At 69.1% G+C, this 20,850-nt stretch overlaps 1 protein-coding gene across 1 annotated transcript in view; it reads right to left on the bottom strand.

Annotated features, from left to right (window-relative positions):
• LOC309603889 (protein kinase C gamma type-like) overlaps nucleotides 1–20,326 on the bottom strand; it is a gene marked incomplete at both ends in the record, with an annotated part of 23,803 nt that extends 3,477 nt beyond the window's left edge. Inside the window, 15 exon segments of the mRNA XM_082338773.1 lie at nucleotides 562–700; nucleotides 785–847; nucleotides 2,104–2,195; nucleotides 4,319–4,492; nucleotides 6,094–6,240; nucleotides 6,845–6,874; nucleotides 6,996–7,083; nucleotides 8,136–8,270; nucleotides 11,296–11,452; nucleotides 12,269–12,326; nucleotides 12,328–12,401; nucleotides 14,755–14,866; nucleotides 15,943–16,025; nucleotides 18,315–18,346; nucleotides 20,163–20,326. Coding sequence (XP_082194899.1) covers nucleotides 562–700; nucleotides 785–847; nucleotides 2,104–2,195; nucleotides 4,319–4,492; nucleotides 6,094–6,240; nucleotides 6,845–6,874; nucleotides 6,996–7,083; nucleotides 8,136–8,270; nucleotides 11,296–11,452; nucleotides 12,269–12,326; nucleotides 12,328–12,401; nucleotides 14,755–14,866; nucleotides 15,943–16,025; nucleotides 18,315–18,346; nucleotides 20,163–20,326 — 1,548 coding nt within the window.
• Between the last annotated feature and the right edge of the window lie 524 nt (nucleotides 20,327–20,850).

The raw sequence follows: 20,850 nt of genomic DNA, 5'->3' as shown, positions 1-20,850 counted from the left end.
CCTGGGTCCCCCCCAAACCCCTGAGTCCCCCCCAAACCCTGGGTCCCCCCAACCCCTGGGTCCCCCCCAAACCCCTGGGTGCCCCATGGCCACTGGGTCCCCCCAACCCCTGGGTCCCCCCCAAAACCTGGGTCCCCCCCAAACCCCTGGGTCCCCCCAAACCCCTGGGTCCCCCCCAAACCCCTGGGTGCCCCATGGCCACTGGGTCCCCCCAACCCCTGGGTCCCCCCAACCCCTGGGTGCCCCCCAACCCCTGGGTCCCCCCCAAACCCCTGGGTGCCCCATGGCCACTGGGTCCCCCCAACCCCTGGGTCCCCCCCAACCCCTGGGTGCCCCCCACGATATCGGGGTGCCCCATGGCCACTGGGTCCCCCCCCAAACCCCTGGGTGCCCCAAACCCCTGCGTCCCCCCCAACCCCTGGGTCCCCCCAACCCCTGGGTGCCCCCCAACCCCTGGGTCCCCCCCAAACCCCTGGGTCCCCCCAACCCCTGGGTGCCCCCCAACCCCTGGGTCCCCCCAACCCCTGGGTGCCCCCCCCCGATATCGGGGTGCCCCCGCACCTCGGGGGCGATGTAGTCGGGGGTCCCGCAGAAGGTGCGGGTGGTGGCCCCGGGGAACATGTTCTCCTTGCACATCCCGAAATCCGTGATCTTGACGTGACCTTGGGCGTCCAACATCACGTTGTCCAGCTTCAGATCCCTGGGGGGGGGGATTTTGGGGGGGTCAGGGGGGTCGGGGGGGCCCCTGGGGGGGGTCCCAAGGGATCGAGGGGGGGGGGCTCACCGATAAATGATCCCCTTGTTGTGCAGGAAGAAGAGGCCGATGGCGATTTCGGCGGCGTAAAACCTGGCGGGGGGGGGGGGGGATTTGGGGGGGGTTTAGGGGAGCCCCCCAATGAGGGGGGGGGGATTAGGGGACCCCCCTAGTGTGGGGGAGGGTTTAGGGGACCCCCCCCCCCAAGGGGAGTTGGGGGGGATTAGGGGGGACCCCCCCAGTGTCTGGGTGGGTGCCACTGGGATGGGGAGGGGTTTTTGGGGGTCCCCCAGGGGGATTTGGGGATCCCTCGGGGGGGTTGGGGGTCCCTGGGGGGGACTGGGGGGGCCCTGGGGGGGATTTGGGGGTCCCCCGGGGGGGTTTGGGGGTCTCTGGGGAGATTTGGGGTCCCTGGGGAAGTTTGGGGTCCCTAGGGGGGATTTGGGGGTCCCCCAGGGCAGGGATGGGGGTCCCTGGGGAGATTTGGGGGGCCCTGGGGAAACTGGGGGGGCCCTGGGGGGGATTTGGGGGTCCCTGGGGGGATTGGAGGGGCCCTGTGGGGGATTTGGGGTCCCCCGGGGGGTTGGGGGGCTCTGGGGGGATTTGGGGGTCCCTGGGAGGAGTTTGGGGTCCCTAGGGGGAATTTGGGGGTCCCCCAGGGGGGTTTGGGGGGTCTCTGGGGGGATTTAGGGGTCTCTGGGGGGAGTTTGGGGGTCTCTGGGGGGATTTGGGGGTCCCCCAGGGGGATTTGGGGGTCCCCGGGGGGGTTGGGGGTCTCTGGGGGCGATTTGGGGGTCCCAGGGGGGGTTGGGGGTCCCCAGGTGGATTTGGGGGTCCTGGGGGGGGGAATTGGGGCTCCCTGGGGGAAATTGGTGGTCCCAGGGGGGGATTTGGTGGCCCCAGGGGGATTTGGGGGTCGTGGGGGGGGGGGAATTGGGGGGTCCCAGGGGGAAATTGGTGGTCCCAGGGGGGGATTTGGTGGCCCCAGGGGGATTTGGGGGTCCCGGGGGGGGGAATTGGGGGGTCCCAGGGGGGGATTTGGGGGTCCCGGGGGCGGAATTAGTGGTCCCAGGGGGAATTGGGGTGTCCCGGGGGAGGGATTTGGGGGTCCCGGGAGGGGGAACTAGGGGTCCCGGGGGGGGATTTGGTGGCCCCAGGGGGGATTTGGGGGTCCTGGGGGGGATTTGGTGGCCCCAGGGGGATTTGGGGGTCCGGGGGGGGATTTGGTGGCCCCAGGGGGGGATTTGGGGGTCCTGGGGGGGATTTGGTGGCCCCAGGGGGGGATTTGGGGGTCCGGGGGGGATTTGGTGGCCCCAGGGGGGGATTTGGGGGTCCCGGGGCTCACTCACATGGCGTGGGGCTCCTTGAACTTGCCGACCTGCTGGATGTGGTACATGAGGTCGCCGCCGGTGACGTATTCCATGACGAAATAGAGGCGGTCCTGGGGGGGCACGGGGGGTCACCGGGATCCCCAGTGCTCCCAGTGCCCCCCCCAATTCCCCCCAGTCCCTCCCAGCACTCCCAAACCCTCCCAGTCCCCCCCAGTGCTCCCAATACCTCCCAGTCCCGCCCTCCCAGTCCCCCCCAGTGCTCCCCTCCCTATGCCCCCCAGTGCTCCCAGTCCCTCCCAGTCCTCCCAATTCCCCCCAGTCCCCCCCCTACCAATACCTCCCAGTTACCCCCCAGTGCTCCCAATACCTCCCAGGCCCCCCCTCCCAGTCCTCCCAGTTCCCTCCTCCCAGTCCCTCCCAATTCCCCCCAGTCCTCCCAGTTCCCCCTAATCCCCCCCTCCCAATCCCCCCCAGTGCTCCCAATCCCTCCCAGTCCCCCCCCTTTCCAGTCCCCCCCAGTGCTCCTCTCCCTATGTCCCCCAATCCCCCCAATCCCCCCAGTCCCCCCCAGTCCCTCCCAGTCCCCCTCCCAGCCCTCCCAGTCCCCCCCCAGCCCCCCCCCAGTCCCTCCCAGTCCCCCCCAGTCCTCCCCAGCCCTCCCCAGTGCTCCCCTCCCTATATCCCCCAAAACCCCCCAGCCCTCCCAGTCCCCCCCAGTCCCCCCCCAGTGCTCCCAGTCCCCCCCAGTCCCTCCCCAGTCCCTCCCAGTCCCTCCCAGTCCCCCTTCCAGCCCTCCCAGTCCCCCCCAGCCCCCCCCAGTGCTCCCCTCCCTATGTCCCCCAATCCCCCCAGTCCCCCCCAGTCCCTCCCAGTCCCTCCCAGTCCCCCCCAGTCCCCCTCCCAGCCCTCCCAGTCCCCCCCAGCCCCCCCCAGTGCTCCCCTCCCTATATCCCCCAAACCCCCCAGTCCCCCCCAGTCCCTCCAGCCCCCCCCAGTCCCCCCCAGTCCCCCTTCCCAGCCCTCCCAGTCCCCCCCAGCCCCCCCCAGTGCTCCCCTCCCTATGTCCCCCAATCCCCCCAATCCCCCCAGTCCCCCCCAGTCCCCCCCAGTCCCCCCCAGTCCCTCCCAGTCCCCTTCCCAGCCTTCCCAGCCCTCCCAGTCCCCCCCAGCTCCCCCCAGTGCTCCCCTCCCTATATCCCCCAAACCCCCCAGTCCCCCCCAGTCCCCCCCAGTCCCTCCCAGTCTCTCCCAGTCCCCCCCCAGTCCCCCCCAGTCCTCCCAGTCCCCCTCCAGTCCCTCCCAGTCCCCTTCCCAGCCCTCCCAGTCCCTCCCAGTCCCCTTCCCAGCCCTCCCAGTCCCCCCCAGCCCCCCCCAGTCCCCTCCCAGCCCTCCCAGTCCCCCCCAGCCCTCCCCAGTGCTCCCCTCCCTATATCCCCCAAACCCCCCAGCCCTCCCAGTCCCCCCCAGTCCCCCACCAGTGCTCCCAGTCCCCCCCCAGTCCCTCCCAGTCCCCTTCCCAGCCCTCCCAGTCCCCCTCCCAGCTCTCCCAGCCCCCCCCCAGCCCCCCCCAGTCCCCCTCCCAGCCCTCCCAGTCCCCCCCATCCCCCCCAGTGCTCCCCTCCCTATATCCCCCAACCCCCCCAGTCCCCCCCCAGTGCTCCCAGTCCCCCCCCAGTCCCTCCCAGTCCCCCCCCAGCCCCCCCCAGTCCCCCTCCCAGCCCTCCCAGTCCCCCCCATCCCCCCCAGTGCTCCCCTCCCTATATCCCCCACCCCCCCCAGTCCCCCCCCAGTGCCCCCCAGTCCCCCCCCAGTCCCTCTCAGTCCCCTTCCCAGCCCTCCAGTTCCCCCCAGTCCCCCCCCAGTGCTCCCAGTCCCCCCCCAGTCCCTCCCCAGTCCCCCCCAGCCCCCCCCAGCCCCCCTCCCAGCCCTCCCAGTCCCCCCCATCCCCCCCAGTGCTCCCCTCCCTATATCCCCCACCCCCCCCAGTCCCCCCCCCAGTGCCCCCCAGTCCCCCCCCAGTCCCTCTCAGTCCCCTTCCCAGCCCTCCCAGTTCCCCCCAGTCCCCCCCCAGTGCTCCCAGTCCCCCCCCAGTCCCTCCCCAGTCCCCCCCAGCCCCCCCCAGCCCCCCCTCCCAGCCCTCCCAGTCCCCCCCATCCCCCCAGTGCTCCCCTCCCTATATCCCCCACCCCCCCCAGTCCCCCCCCCAGTGCCCCCCAGTCCCCCCAGCACCCACGGTGGTCTGGAAGGTGGAGTGGAGGTGGGTGAGGAAGTGGGGGCGGGGGCCCAGGGCCAGCACGCGCCGCTCCACCATGGTGCAGGCGGCGTCGTCGTCCTGCACCACCACGTCCTTCTTCAGGATCTTGATGGCGAAGAGCTCGGAGGTGCCCCGGCGCTCGGCCAGCATCACCTGGGGGGTGGGGGGGACCCCGGGGTCGGGGGGGGGCCCGGGGGTGGGGGGGGGACCCGGGGGTGGGGGGGGACCCCGGGGGTTGGGGGGATCCAGGGATGGGGGGGACCCGGGCATGGAGGGACCCCGGGACTGGGGTGGGACCCAGGGGTTTGGGGGGACCCCGGGGTTGGGGGGGGACCCGGGGGTTGGGGGGGGACCCGGGGGTTGGGGGGGACCCGGGGGTTGGGGGGATCCAGGGATGGGGGGGGACCCGGGGGTTGGGGGGGACCCCGGGGTTGGGGGGGATCCAGGGATGGGGGGGACCCGGGCATGGAGGGACCCCGGGACTGGGGTGGGACCCAGGGGTTTGGGGGACCCCGGGGTTGGGGGGGGACCCGGGGGTTGGGGGGGGACCCGGGGGTTGGGGGGGACCCGGGGATTGGGGGGGGACCCCGGGGTTGGGGGGGACCCGGGGGTGGGGGGGGGACCCGGGGGTTGGGGGGATCCAGGATGGGGGGGACCCAGGGGTGGGGGGGAATCCAGGGGTTGGGGGGGACGCAGGGGTTGGGGGGGACCCGGGGGTGGGGGGGGACCCCGGGGTTGGGGGGGGACCCGGGGGTTGGGGGGGACCCGGGGGTGGGGGGAATCCAGGGGTTGGGGGGGACGCAGGGTGGGAGGGGGGGACCCGGGGGTGGGGGGGGACCCGGGGTTGGGGGGGACCTGGGGGTTGGGGGGATCCAGGGATGGGGGGGGACCCGGGGGTTGGGGGGGACCCCGGGACTGGGGGGGACCCCGGGGTTGGGGGGGACCCGGGGGTTGGGGGGACCCGGGGGTTTGGGGGGACCCAGGGGTTTGGGGGGACCCCGGGGTTTTGGGGGACCCTGGGATGGGGGGGGACCCCAGTGGTCGGGGGGGACCCAGGTGTCCAGGGCTCCCCAGCCATGTGGTGGCCCCCCAGCCCTTTGGTGGCCCCTCAGCCATTTGATGGCCCCCCAGCCATATGGTGGCCCCCCAGCCATTTGATGGCCCCCCAGCCCTTTGGTGGCCCCCCCAGCCACGTGGTGGCCCCCCAGCCCTTTGGTGGCCCCCCAGCCATTTGATGGCCCCCCAGCCCTTTGGTGGCCCCCCAGCCACGTGGTGGACCCCCAGCCCTTTGGTGGCCCCCCAGCCATTTAGGAGGTCCCCCAGCCATTTAGGAGGTTCCCCAGCCCTTTGGTGGCCCCCCCAGCCATTTGGTGGCCCCCCAGCCCTTTGGTGGCCCCCCCAGCCATTTGGTGGCCTCCCAGACATTTGATGGCCCCCCAGCCATGTGGTGGCCCCCCAGCCCTTGGTGGCCCCCCCAGCCATTTGGTGGCCCCCCAGCCATTTGATGGCCCCCCAGCCATGTGGTGGCCCCCCCAGCCATTTGATGCCCCCCCAGCCATGTGGTGGCCCCCCAGCCATTTGGTGGCCCCCCAGCCATTTGATGGCCCCCCAGCCATGTGGTGGCCCCCCCCAGCCATGTGGTGGCCCCCCAGCCCTTTGGTGGCCCCCCCAGCCATGTGGTGGCCCCCCAGCCATTTGGTGGCCCCCCAGCCCTTTGGTGGCCCCCCCAGCCCTTTGGTGGCCCCCGCGCCCACCTTGCCGAAGCTGCCCTTGCCCAGCACCATGAGGAAGGTGAAGTCGCCCAGGTGGGAGCGGCCGGGGCCGAAGAAGCCGCGTTTGGGGTCGGTGGGGCTGGGGGACGGCGAAGGCCCCGGCGAGGGGCCCGGCCCTCGGCGCACCTTCTGGGGGTCAAAGGGCAAGGGTTAGGGGTCACGGGGGGTCAAGGTCATTGGGTTGGGGTCAGAGGGGTTCAAGGTCATGGGGGTTGGGGGGGGTCCTGGGGCAGTGGTGCAGGTTTAGGGGTCATGGGGGGGGCAGAGGTGATGCAGGGGTCAAGGGTCAGGGGTCATGGAGGTTGGGATCAGGGGGTCAAGGTCATTGGGTTGGGGTCAGAGGGGTTCAAGGTCATGGGGGTTGGGGGGGTCCTGGGGCTGTGGTGGGGGGTTAGGGGTCATGGGGGGTCAGAGGTGATGCAGGGGACAAGGGTCAGGGGTCAAGGGTCAGGGTAATGGAGGTTGAGGTCATGGGGTCGGGGTCAAGGGGTCATGGGGGTCAAGGTCACTGGGTTGGGGTCAGAGGGGTTCAAGGTCATGGGGGTTTGGGGGGTCCTGGGGCTGTGGTGCAGGTTTAGGGCTCATGGGGGGGGTCAGGGGTGATGCAGGGGTCAAGGGTCAGGGGTCATGGAGGTCGGGGGTCATGTGGGTCGGGGTCAGGGGGTCAGGGGTCATTGGGTCAGGGTCAGAGGGGTCCAAGTTCATGGCCCTTTGCCCCCGAGGGGGCTTTTACCTCGTAGAGCTCCAGGGGGTAATTGCAGGCCTGGAAGAGACGAAGGCGCCGTCGGGGGGGGGCCGGGGGGGTCCCGGGGGGGTCCCGGGGGTCCCGGGGGTCCTGGGGGGTCCCCAGGGGATTGGGGGGGGGGGGGGGGTGTGTGTCTGACCTCGAACTTGGGCCGGAGGCCGCAGTCGTCGGTGTCGGCCACGGGGACGTTGTAGTACTCGCCCTCCTCCTGGTTCAGCAGCTTGAACCTGGGGGGACACGGGGGGACGGGGGGGACAGGGGGACATGGGGGGGACAGGGGGACACGGGGGGGACATGGGGGGGACAGGGGGGGACACGGGGGGGACACGGGGGGGACAGGGGGACGGGGGGGACAGGGGGACACGGGGGGGGGACGGGGGGGACAGGGACGGGGGGGACAGGGGGACACGGGGGGGACAGGGGGACGGGGGGGACAGGGGGACACGGGGGGGACACGGAGGGGACGGGGGGGGACAGGGACGGGGGGGACAGGGGGACACCGGGGGGGACAGGGGGGACGGGGGGGACAGGGGGACATGGGGGGACACGGGAGGGACAGGGACAGGGGGACAGGGGGGGGACGGGGGGGGACAGGGACGGGGGGGACAGGGGGACGGGGGGGGACAGGGGGGGGACAGGGGACAGAGGGACAGGGGGACAGGGGATATGGATTTTGGGGGGGGGGGTCCCCGTGCAGGTTCCCCATGCAAGATCCCAGTACGAGGCCCCGTGCAGGTTCCCCGTGCAAGGTCCCTGTGCAAGATCCCAGTACGAGGCCCCCGTGCAAGGTCCCCGTGCAAGGTCCCTGTGCAAGATCCCAGTACGAGGCCCCCGTGCAAGGCCCCCGTGCAAGGTCCCCGTGCAAGATCCCAGTACAAGGCCCCCGTGCAAGGTCCCTGTGCAAGGTCCCCGTGCAAGATCCCAGTACGAGGCCCCCCGTGCAAGGTCCCCATGCAAGATCCCAGTACAAGGCCCCCGTGCAAGGTCCCCGTGCAAGGTCCCCGTGCAAGATCCCAGTACGAGGCCCCCACACGCGGTCCCCGTGCAAGGTCCCCGTGCAAGGTCCCCGTGCAAGATCCCAGTACGAGGCCCCCGTGCAAGGTCCCCATGCAAGATCCCAGTACAAGGCCCCCGTGCAAGGTCCCCGTGCAAGGTCCCCGTGCAAGATCCCAGTACGAGGCCCCCACACGCGGTCCCCGTGCAAGGTCCCCGTGCAAGGTCCCCGCGCAAGCCCCCGGCGTGCGTCCCCCCGTGCGAGGCCCTCGTGCGAGGCGCTCACCAGCCGTCCACGTGGCCCTTGAGCAGCTCGGCCACCCCGAAGCTCATGGCGCCCATGAAGTCGTTGCGGGAGGTGCGGTCCCAGTCCCACACCTCCACCGACAGCCGCCGCTCCGCGTCGCCCGGCCGCAGGGTGCTGGGGGGCCACAGCCCGGGTGACCCCCCCGTTGCACGACCCCCGTGCACAACCCTAGTGACCCCCCCTGCATTGCACAACCCCGGTGCACGCCCATTGCACAACCCTGGTGCACAACCCCGGTGCATGGCCCTGGTGACCCCCCCTGCATTGCACAACCCTGGTGCACAACCCCGGTGCATGGCCCTGGTGACCCCCCCTGCATTGCACAACCCCGGTGCACAACCCTGGTGCACGGCCCCAGTGACCCCCCCTGCATTGCACAACCCCGGTGCACGCCCGTTGCACGACCCCCATGCACAACCCTGGTGCATGGCCCTGGTGACCCCCCCTGCATTGCACAACCCCCGTGCACAACCCTGGTGCACGGCCCCAGTGACCCCCCCTGCATTGCACAACCCCGGTGCACGCCCGTTGCACGACCCCCGTGCACAACCCTAGTGACCCCCCCTGCATTGCACAACCCCGGTGCACGCCCATTGCACAGCCCTGGTGCACAACCCTGGTGCATGGCCCTGGTGACCCCCCCTGCATTGCACAACCCCCGTGCACAACCCTGGTGCACGGCCCCGGTGACCCCCCCTGCATTGCACAACCCCGGTGCACGCCCGTTGCACGACCCCCGTGCACAACCCTAGTGACCCCCCCTGCATTGCACAACCCCGGTGCACGCCCATTGCACAGCCCTGGTGCACAAACCCCGGTGCATGGCCCTGGTGACCCCCCCCTGCATTGCACAACCCTGGTGCACAACCCCGGTGCATGGCCCTGGTGACCCCCCCTGCATTGCACAACCCCGGTGCACAACCCTGGTGCACGGCCCCAGTGACCCCCCCCTGCATTGCACAACCCCGGTGCACGCCCGTTGCACGACCCCCATGCACAACCCTAGTGACCCCCCCTGCATTGCACAACCCCGGTGCACGCCCATTGCACAGCCCTGGTGCACAACCCTGGTGCATGGCCCTGGTGACCCCCCCTGCATTGCACAACCCCCGTGCACAACCCTGGTGCACGGCCCCGGTGACCCCCCTGCATTGCACAACCCCGGTGCACGCCGTTGCACGACCCCCGTGCACAAACCCTAGTGACCCCCCCTGCATTGCACAACCCCGGTGCACGCCCGTTGCACAGCCCTGGTGCACAACCCTGGTGCATGGCCCTGGTGACCCCCCCTGCATTGCACAACCCCCGTGCACACCCTGGTGCACGGCCCCGGTGACCCCCCCTGCATTGCACAACCCCGGTGCACGCCCATTGCACAACCCTGGTGCACAACCCTGGTGCATGGCCCTGGTGACCCCCCCTGCATTGCACAACCTGGTGCAAGCCCCATTGCACGGCCCTGGTGACCCCCCCATTGCACAACCCCCCGTGCACAACCCAGTGACCCCCCCCTGCATTGCACAACCCCCGTGCACAACCCCAGTGCACGCCCATTGCACAACCCTGGTGCACAACCTGGTGCATGGCCCTGGTGACCCCCCTGCATTGCACAACCTGGTGCACAACCCTGGTGCATGGCCCTGGTGACCCCCCCCGTTGCACAACCTGGTGCGCAACCCGGTGCACAGCCCTGGTGACCCCCCCATTGCACGACCCCCGTGCACAACCTTAGTGACCCCCCTGCATTGCACAACCCTGGTGCATAACCCCGGTGCACGACCCTAGTGAACCCCCATTGCACAACCCTGGTGCACAACCCCCGTTGCACGAGGGTTTGCAGGAGGGTTTGCATGCGGACTTGCACAAGGGTTTGCATGAGGATTTGCACGAGGGTTTGCACGAGGGTTTGCATGAGGGTTTGTACGAGGGTTTGCACAAGGGTTTGCATGAGTTGCATGACAGTTTGCATGCGGACTCGCACAAGGCTTTGCACGAGGGTTTGCACAAGGGTTTGCATGAGGCTTTGCAGGAGAGTTTGCCAAGGGTTTGCATGAGGGTTTGCACGAGGGTTTGCACAAGGGTTTGCAGGAGGGTTTGCATGAGGATTTGCACGAGGGTTTGCACAAGGGTTTGCATGCGGACTCACACGAGGGTTTTGCATGCAGACTTGCAGAAGGGTTTGCATGAGGCTTTGCACAAGGGTTTGCAGGAGGGTTTGCACAAGGGTTTGCAGGAGGGTTTGCACAAGGGTTTGCAGGAGGCTTTGCACGAGGGTTTGCACAAGGGTTTGCACAAGGGTTTGCAGGAGGGTTTGCACAAGGGTTTGCAGGAGGGTTTGCACAAGGGTTTGCACAAGGGTTTACAGGAGGCTTTGTACGAAGGTTTGCAGGAGGGTTTGCACAAGGGTTTGCACAAGGGTTTGCATGAGGCTTTGCACAAGGGTTTGCAGGAGGCTTTGCAGGAGGGTTTGCACGAGGGTTTGCAGGAGGGTTTGCACAAGGGTTTGCATGAGGCTTTGCACAAGGGTTTACAGGAGGCTTTGCACAAGGGTTTACAGGAGGCTTTGCATGAGGCTTTGCACAAGGGTTTGCACAAGGGTTTACAGGAGGCTTTGTACGAAGGTTTGCAGGAGGGTTTGCACAAGGGTTTGCACAAGCTTTGCACGAGGCTTTGCACAAGGGTTTGCACGAGGGTTTGCACAAGGGTTTGCAGGAGAGTTTGCACAAGGGTTTGCAGGAGGCTTTGCAGGAGGGTTTGCACAAGGGTTTGCACAAGGGTTTACAGGAGGCTTTGTACGAAGGTTTGCAGGAGGGTTTGCACGAGGGTTTGCACAAGGGTTTGCATGAGGCTTTGCACAAGGGTTTGCAGGAGGCTTTGCAGGAGGGTTTGCACGAGGGTTTGCAGGAGGCTTTGCACAAGGGTTTGCAGGAGGCTTTGCAGGAGGGTTTGCACAAGGTTTGCATGAGGCTTTGCACAAGGGTTTGCAGGAGGCTTTGCACAAGGGTTTGCAGGAGGCTTTGCAGGAGGGTTTGCAGGAGGCTTTGCACGAGGCTTTGCACGAGGGTTTGCAGGAGGCTTTGCAGGAGGCTTTGCACGGGGCTCGCACGCGGCTTTGCACGGGGCTCGCACGCGGGCTCACAAGAGGAAGGCCTCGTTCCAGACGGGGTTGAGGGTGGCCTTCACCGTCCGCGTCTTCTGCTTGGAGAGGTTCTTGGGGTCGGGGATCAGCTTCAGCTTCACGTAGGGATCCGAGAGCCCGTTGGGATCCATCGGGATCAGGTTTCCGCGCCTCCCCACTGCGGGGGCACCCAGGCGTCGGGGGGGACCCCAGAGAGCCGGGGGGGGGGGGGGTGGGGGGGGCAGGGGGTTGGGGGGGCCCAGGGGTTTGGGGGGGGCCCAGGGGTTTGGGGGGGGGCAGGGGTTTGGGGGGGATCCAGGGGTTTGGGGGGGGGCCCAGGGGTTTTGGGGGGAGGGATGGGGGGGCAGGGGTTTGGGGGGGACCCAGGGTTTGGGGGGGGGGCAGGGGTTTGGGGGGGATCCAGGGGTTTGGGGGGGGTCCAGGCACCCGGGGGGGGGGGCCGGGATGGAGGGGTCTGGGGTTTTTGGGGGGGTCCCAGGGGTTTGGGGGGACCCCGGAATGGGGGGATGCAGGGGTTTGGGGGGGCCCAGGGGTTTGGGGGGGGGCAGGGATGGGGGGGGGCAGGGGTTTGGGGGGACCCGGGGGTTTGGGGGGGTCCAGGCACCGAGGGGGGGGGGGGCGGGATGGAGGGGGTCTGGGGGTTTGGGGGGGGGTCCCAGGGGTTTGGGGGGACCCAGGGGTTTGGGGGGGGTCCTGGCATCTGGGGGGGAACCCAAACATTTGGGGGACCCAGGAGTTTGGGGAGACCCAGGTTTTTTGGGGGGGCACCCAGGGGTTCGGGGGGCACCCAGGGGTTTGGGGGGGGCACCCAGGTTTTTGGGGGGGGACCCAGCAATGGGGGGGCACCCAGGAATGGGGGGGGACCCAGGTTTTTGGAGCACCCAGATGTTGGGAGGCAGCCGGGGGGGGGCACCCAGATGTTGGGGGGGGGCACCAGATGTTGGGGGCACCGGGTTGGGGGGGGGGGGGGTACCGGTGACGTGGAGCTGCTCCCCCGGCAGCGCCTGGATGCGGAGCTGGAGGCGGCCGCGGGCGCTCGGTGTGGTCGACGCCGCAGAGGCTGGGGACGCTCTGCACGCAGCGCTTGTGCACGTTCATCTCGCAGCCTGCGCGGGCACCGCCTCAGCGCCTCGCACGGGCCTCGCACGGGCCTGGCACGGGGCTCGCACGGGCCTGGCACGGGCCTGGCACGGGGCTTTGCACGGGCCTCGCACGGGCCTCGCACGGGCCTCGCACGGGCCTGGCACGGGGCTCGCACGGGGCTTGCACGGGGCTTGCACGGGCCTGGCACGGGGCCTGGCACGGGGCTCGCACGGGCCTGGCACGGGGCTTGCACAGGGCTTTGCACGGGGCTTTGCACGGGCCTTGCACGGGCCTTGCACAGGGCCTTGCACGGGCCTCGCACAGGGCTCGCACGGGCCTCGCACGGGGCTTGCACGGGCCTCGCACAGGGCTTGCACGGGGCTTTGCACGGGGCTTTGCACGGGCCTGGCACGGGGCCTGGCACGGGCCTCGCATGGGGCTTGCACGGGGCTTTGCATGGGGCTTTGCACGGGCCTTGCACGGGGCTTGCACGGGGCTTTGCATGGGGCCTCGCACAGGGCTTTGCACGGGGCCTCGCACGGGGCCTCGCACGGGGCTCGCACGGGGCTCACACGGGCCTCGCACAGGGCTTGCACGGGGCTCGCACGGGCCTCACACGGGGCTTGCACGGGGCCTCGCACGGGGCTTTGCACGGGGCCTCGCACGGGGCTCGCACAGGGCCTTGCACGGGGCTTTGCACGGGCCTGGCACAGGGCTTGCACGGGGCTTTGCACGGGGCCTTGCACGGGGCTTGCACGGGGCCTTTGCATGGGGCCTCGCACGGGGCTTGCATGGGGCTTTGCACGGGGCTCGCACGGGGCTTTGCACGGGCCTTGCACAGGGCCTTGCACGGGCTTGCACGGGGCTTTGCACGGGGCTTGCACGGGCCTTGCACAGGGGCCTTGCACGGGCCTCGCATGGGGCTTGCACAGGGCTTTGCACGGGGCCTTGCACGGGGCTTGCACAGGGCTTTGCATGGGGGCCTCGCACGGGCCTCGCACGGGGCTTGCACAGGGCCTTGCATGGGGCCTTGCACGGGCCTCGCACGGGCGTCGCATGAGCCTTGCATGGGCATCGCATGAGCCTTGCATGGGCATTGCACACGCCTTGCACGGGGCCTTGCACGGGGCCTTGCACGGGGCTTTGCACGGGCCTTGCACGGGCATCGCATGAGCCTTGCACGGGCATCGCATGAGCCTTGCACAGGCCTCGCGTGGGCATTGCACACGCCTTGCACGGGGCCTTGCACGGGCCATCGCGTGAGCCTTGCACGGGGTCTTGCACAGGCACCACATGGGCGTTGCATGAGGCCCTTGCACAGACCTCGCGTGAGCACAAGCACCTCGTGCAAGCACCGAGCACAAGCACCTCGTGCAAGCACCTCGCACGAGCACAAGCACCTCGTGCAAGCACAAGCACCTTGAACGAGCACAAGCACCTCACACGAGCACAAGCACCTTGTGCAAGCACAAGCACCTCGTGCAAGCACCTCGCACGAGCGCAAGCACCTTGCACGAGCACAAGCACCTCGTGCAAGCACCTCACACGAGCGCAAGCACCTTGCACGAGCACAAGCACCTTGCACAAGCACGAGCACCTTGCACAAGCACGAGCACCTCGTGTGCAAGCACCCGAGCACAAGCACCTCGCACGAGCACAAGCACCTTGCACGAGCACAAGCACCTCGTGCAAAGCGCCTCGCACGAGCACAAGCACCTCACACGAGCACAAGCACCTCGCACGAGCACAAGCACCTTGCACGAGCACGAGCACCTCGTGCAAGCACGAGCACAAGCACCTCGCACGAGCACAAGCACCTCGCACGAGCACAAGCACCTCGCACGAGCACAAGCACCTTGCACGAGCACGAGCACCTCGTGCAAGCACCGAGCACAAGCACCTCGCACGAGCACAAGCACCTCGCACGAGCACAAGCACCTCGTGCAAGCACCGAGCACAAGCACCTTGCACGAGCACAAGCACCTCGTGCAAGCACCGAGCACAAGCACCGAGCACAAGCACGAGCACCTCGCACGAGCACAAGCACCTCGCACGAGCACGAGCACCTCGTGCAAGCACCGAGCACAAGCAACCGAGCACAAGCACGAGCACAAGCACCTCGTGCAAGCACCGAGCACAAGCACCTCGCACGAGCACAAGCACCTTGCACGAGCACGAGCACCTCGTGCAAGCACCGAGCACAAGCACCGAGCACAAGCACGAGCACAAGCACCTCGTGCAAGCACCGAGCACAAGCACCTCGCACGAGCACGAGCACCTCGTGCAAGCACCCTCGCGCCTCCCTCCCCCCCCCGCCGGCGGCCCCTCGCCCCCCCGCCCCCCCCCGCCGCCCGCCCTCGTGCGTCGCACACTCACACGAGCACTTCATGCCCTGGTGCACGAGGCCGTAGAGCAGCGAGCCGCAGTGGTCGCAGAAGGTGGGGCTGCTGTAGCTGTGCAACTTGAACTTGTGCTTGTTCCGGGGGTCCTGGGGGGGGGGGGGGGGGACACAAAATGGCCGCCGCCTCGCACGAGGACGTGCACGAGGATGCGTGACCCCCCCCACCCCCCGCCCCCACCCCCAATTTTAGGCCAAGGACGCCCCGATCTGGGTCACGGGGCCCCACTGGGGGGGTGGTAAAATTTAGCAGGTGAAACTGGGACGGACTGGGGGGGGGGGGGGGGGGAGGGGGGGGCGATGACAATACACGTGACCCCTCCCCCACCCTAGAGGGGACCCCAAACGTCCGGGACCCCCCCCAACCCATGGACCCGGGACCCCACCCATGGATTGGGGACCCCCACCCATGGCCCAGGACCCCCACCCATGGACTGGGGACCCCCACCCATGGATTGGCCCCCCCCCCCATGGACTGGGGACCCCCACCCATGGCCCTGGGCCCCCCCCCCATGGATTGGGCCCCCCACCCATGGCCCAGGACCCCCCCCCCCATGGCCCTGGGCCCCCCACCCATGGACTGGGGACCCCCACCCATGGCCCTGGGCCCCCCACCCATGGCCCAGGACCCCCCCCCATGGATTGGGCCCCCCCCCCATGGACTGGGGACCCCCACCCATGGATTGGGCCCCCCCCCCATGAACTGGCCCCCCCCCCATGGCCCTGGGCCCCCCACCCCATGGCCCAGGACCCCCCCCCCATGGATTGGGCCCCCCCCCCTCATGGCCCCTGGGCCCCCCCACCCATGGCCCAGGACCCCCCCCCATGGATTGGGCCCCCCCCCCATGGACTGGGGACCCCCACCCATGGATTGGGCCCCCCCCCCCATGAACTGGGCCCCCCCCCCCATGGCCCTGGGCCCCCCACCCCATGGACTGGGCCCCCCACCCATGGCCCAGGACCCCCCCCCCATGGATTGGGCCCCCCCCCCATGGACTGGGGACCCCCACCCATGGATTGGGCCCCCCCCCCCATGAACTGGGCCCCCCCCCCCATGGCCCTGGGCCCCCCACCCATGGACTGGGGACCCCCCACCCATGGACTGGGGACCCCCACCCATGGCCCAGGACCCCCCCCCATGGACTGGGCCCCCCCCGGCCGCTCACGTCCGTCTGCGGCCCCTTCCCGGCCCCCGGGCACTCGAAGGTGACGAACTCATGGCAGCGCTTGTGCACCACGAAGCTGCAGACTGGGGGGGGGTCAGGGGGTGCGGCCCCCCCCCGGCCCCCCAAAATAACCCCAGGGCCCCCCCACAGCCCCCCCAGACCCCAACCCCCCCCCCCCAGGACCCCCCCCGAGCCCCAAATACCCCCAGCACCCCCCCCAAATCCCCCCAAATAACCCCAGGGCCCCCCCCACAGCCCCCCCAGACCCCACCCCCCCCCCCCAGGACCCCCCCAGAGCCCCAAATACCCCCAGAAACCCCCCCAAATCCCCCCCGACCCCCCCAAAATAACCCCAGGGCCCCCCCAGATCCCCCCCAGACCCCACCCCCCCCCAGGACCCCCCCCAGAGCCTCAAATACCCCCAGCACCCCCCCAAATCCCCCCCGACCCCCCAAAATAACCCCAGACCCCCCCAGATCCCCCCCAGACCCCAAAGTCCCCCCAGGACCCCCCCAAATACCCCCCCGGCCCCCCAAATAACCCCAGGCCCCCCCCCCCCAGACCCCCAAAAAGCCTCAGGACCCCCCCAAATACCCCCTGGCCCCCCCAAAATAACCCCAGGTCCCCCCAAAATAACCCCAGGACCCCCCCAGACGCCAAAGTCCCCCCAGGACCCCCCCAAATCCCCCCCGACCCCCCCAAAAATAACCCCAGGACCCCCCAGACCCCAAACACCCCCCCGGACCCCCCCAAATACCCCTCAGCCCCCCAAATGCCCCCCCCCGGACTCCCCCAAATCCCCCCCGGGACCCCCCAATCCTCCCTGGGACCCCCCAAATACCTCCCCCCCCCAACAAATACCCCCCCCCGAGACCCCAAATATACCCCCGGGACCCCCAAAATCCCCCCCCGGGACCCCAAATTCTCCTTGGGACCCCCAAAATCCCCCCCCGGGACCCCCAAAATCCCCCCTGACCCCCCCCATTCCCCCCCCAGGACCCCCCAAAAACATCCCCCTGCCTGTTGCTTAGCAACCGCCATCGCTGCCAGGCAACGCTTGCCTGGCAACCGCTGCCTGTCAATCATCGCCCAGGCCACGCCCACAGCCCCCCCCCATTCCAGGACACCCCCCCCCCCCCGAAAGCTTTGGGGACCCAGGCGTCTGGGGCACCCAATTCCAATGGGGGGGGGGGGCTAAGAGGGGGGTCCTATGGGTGCTGCGGGGTTCCAGGGGGGTCCTATGGGTGCTGGGGGGGGTCCCATGGGTGCTGGGGGGCTCTCAGGGGGGTCCTATGGGTGCTAAGGGGGGTCTGGGGGGGTCTGGAAGGGACCCATGGGTGCTGGGGGGGGTCCCAGGGGGGTCCTATGGTGCTGGGGGGGGGCAGGGGGCTCCCTGGGGGGGGTCCCATGGGTGCTGGGGGGGTCCCGGGGGGTCCCATGGGTGCTGTGGGGGGGTCCCAGGGGGGTCCTATGGGTGATGGAGGGGGTAGGGGGCTCCCTGGGGGGGGTCCCCTGGGTGCTGGGGGGTCCTATGGGTGCTGGGGGGGGGTAGGGGGCTCCCTGGGGGGGTCCCCTGGGTGCTGGGGGGGGTCCTATGGGTGCTGGGGGGGGGTAGGGGGCTTCCCTGGGGGGTCCCATGGGTGCTGTGGGGGGTCCTATGGGTGCTGGGGAGGGGTAGGGGGCTCCCTGGGGGGTCCCATGGGTGCTGGGGGGGGGTCCCAGGGGGGTCCTATGGGTGATGGGGGGGTAGGGGGCTCCCTGGGGGGGTCGCATGGGTGCTGGGGGGGTCCTATGGGTGCTGGGGGGGCTCTCAGGGGGGTCCTATGGGTGCTAAGGGGGGTCTGGGGGGCTCTGGAGGGGTCCCATAGCTGCTGGGGGGGGGTGCTGGCAGGTCCTATGGGTGCCAGGAGGGGTCTGGGGGGGGGTCTGGGTGTCCCTGGGGGCCCCAGGGGTGCTGGGGGGGTTCCCTAGGTGGGACCCCATGGGTGCAGGGGGGATCGAGGGGGTCCCTGGGGTCACCCATGGGTGCCGGGGGGTCCCTGGATGGGATCCCATGGGTGCAGGGGGGATCGAGGGGGTCCCTGGGGTCCCCGGGGTCCCCCGTGGGTGCTGGGGGGTCTTTGGGGGGGGGTCCCATGAGTGCAGGGGGGATCGAGGGGGTCCCTGAGGGTCACCCATGGGTGCTGGGGGGTCTTTGGGGGGGTCCCATGGGTGCAGGGGGGATCGAGGGGGTCCCTGGGGTCACCCATGGTGCTGGGGGGTCTTTGGGGGGGGTCCCATGGGTGCAGGGGGGATCGAGGGGGTCCCTGGGGTCACCCATGGGGTGCTGGGGGTCCCCGGGGTGCTGGGGGGTCCCATGGCGGGGGGCTCACCCATGCACTGCAGCCCCTGCTTCCCGATGCCCCTGGGGAGGAGAGCGGCGCCGTCAGCCCCAGGTGTCACGAGCGGCCCCGGCCTCAGCGGGGGCCCGGACGCCTGGGTCCACGGGCTCCACTTGACCTTGACACCCGGGGTCTGTGGGGTCCACTTGACCTTGAAACTTGGGTCTATGGGGTCTACATGACCCCGACACCTGGGTCTATGGGTCCCTGGGGTCCACTTGACCTTGACACCCGGGTCTATGGGGTCCACTTGAACCTGACACCTGGGTCTATGGGTCCCTGGGGTCCACTTGACCTTGACACCCGGGTCTATGGGGTCCACTTGAACCTGACACCCCAGTCTATGGGGTCCATTTGACCTTGAAACCCAGGTCTACAGGGTCCACTTGACCCTGACACCTGGGTCTGTGGGGTCCACTTGACCCTGACACGTAGGTCTATGGGGTCCACTTGACCTTGACACCTGGGTCTATGGGGTCCATTTGACCTTGAAACCCGGGTCTATGGGGTCTACTTGACCCTGACACCTGGGTCTATGGGGTCCACTTGACCTTGAAACTTGGGTCTATGGGGTCTACTTGACCCTTACACCTGGCTCCATGGGTCCACTTGACCCTGACACGTAGGTCTATGGGGTCCACTTTGACCTTGACACCTGGGTCTACGAGGTCTACATGACCCTTACACCTGGGTCCATGGGTCCATGGGGTCTACTTGACCCTGACACATGGGTCTGTGGGTCCGTGGGGTCCACTTGAACTTGAAACCAAGGTCTATGGGGTCTACTTGACCCTGACACCTGCGTCTATGGGTCCCTGAGGTCCACTTGACCTTGACACCCCGGGTCTATGGGGTCCACTTGACCTTGAAACCTGGATCTACGGGGTCTACTTGACCCTGACACCTGGATCTATGGGTCCTTGGGGTCCACTTGACCTTGAAACCCAGGTCTATGGGGTCCACTTGACCCTGACACCCGGGTCTATGGCATCTGCACTACCTGGACACCTGGTTCTATGGGTCCCCAGGGCCCACTTGACCTTGACACCCGGGTCTATGGGGTCCACTTGACCTTGAAACCTGGGTCTACAGGGCCCACTTGACCCTGACACCCGGGTCTATGGGGTCTACTTGACCCCGACACCCGGGTCTATGGGTCCCTGGGGTCCACTTGACCTTGAAACCCAGGTCTATGGGGTCTACTTGACCCTGACACCTGCGTCTATGGGTCCCTGGGGTCCACTTGACCTTGAAACCCAGGTCCATGGTGTCTACTTGACCCCGACACCTGTGTCTATGGGTCCCTGGGGCCCACTTGGCCCTGACACCCGGGTCTATGGGGTCTACTTGACCCCGACACCCGGGTCTATGGGTCGCGGGGCCCACTTGACCTTGACACCCGGGTCTATGGGGTCCACTTGACCTTGAAACCTGGGTCTACAGAGCCCACTTGACCCTGACACCCGGGTCTATGGTGTCTACTTGACCCCGACACCCGGGTCTATGGGTCCCTGGGGTCCACTTGACCTTGAAACCCAGGTCTATGGGGTCTACTTGACCCTGACACCTGCGTCTATGGGTCCCTGGCGTCCACTTGACCTTGAAACCCAGGTCTATGGGGTCTACTTGACCCTGACACCTGCGTCTATGGGTCCCTGGGGTCCACTTGACCTTGAAACCCAGGTCCATGGTGTCTACTTGACCCCGACACCTGTGTCTATGGGTCCCTGGGGCCCACTTGACCCCGACACCCGGGTCTATGGGTCGCGGGGCCCACTTGACCTTGACACCCGGGTCTGTGGGGTCCGCTTGGCCCCGAGCGGCGGCGGGGGCCCTCACCAGATGAAGTCGGTGCAGTGGCTGCAGAAGGTCGGCTGCTTGAAGAAGCGGGCGGTGAAGCGGTGGCTCTTCACCTCGTGGACCACCTTGTGCCGCAGGGCGCCGCGGCGGCAGAAGAGCGGCCGCCCCGTCCCCCGCTCCCCCTCCGGCCCCGCCAGCGCCATCCGAGCCCCGGACGGACCCACGGACGGACCCCCGGACGGACCCACGGACGGACCCACGGACGGGGCTGCGGGGGAAAAGAGAGGGAAGTGGGGGGGGGGGGGGGTGCGGGCGCGGAGGCGCGGAGGGAGGGGGGGAGGCGCGGGGGGAGGCGCGGATGGAGGCGCGGACAGACCCACGGACACGGGGGTTGACCCGTGGGTGAGCGGATGGACTCACGGACAGAGCGGCGGAGGCGGGGATGGAGCCACGGGGGCGGGGATGGAGCCACGGACACATGGATGGAGCCACGGACGCAGGGACGGACCCACGGACAGACCCACGGAGGCGTGGATGGAGCCACGGACGGACCCACGGACACGTGGATGGAGCCACGGACGCAGGGACGGACCCACGGACAGACCCACGGAGGCGTGGATGGAGCCACGGACGGACCCACGGACACGTGGATGGAGCCACGGACGCGTGGACGGACCCACGGACAGACCCATGGAGGCGTGGATGGAGCCACGGACGGACCCACGGA

The sequence above is a fragment of the Platalea leucorodia genome, assembly GCF_965183815.1.
Source record: "Platalea leucorodia genome assembly, contig: HAP1_HAP1_SCAFFOLD_232, whole genome shotgun sequence".
Taxonomy (NCBI): Eukaryota; Metazoa; Chordata; class Aves; order Pelecaniformes; family Threskiornithidae; genus Platalea; species Platalea leucorodia.
This window is presented reverse-complemented; position numbering and strand designations above follow the sequence as displayed.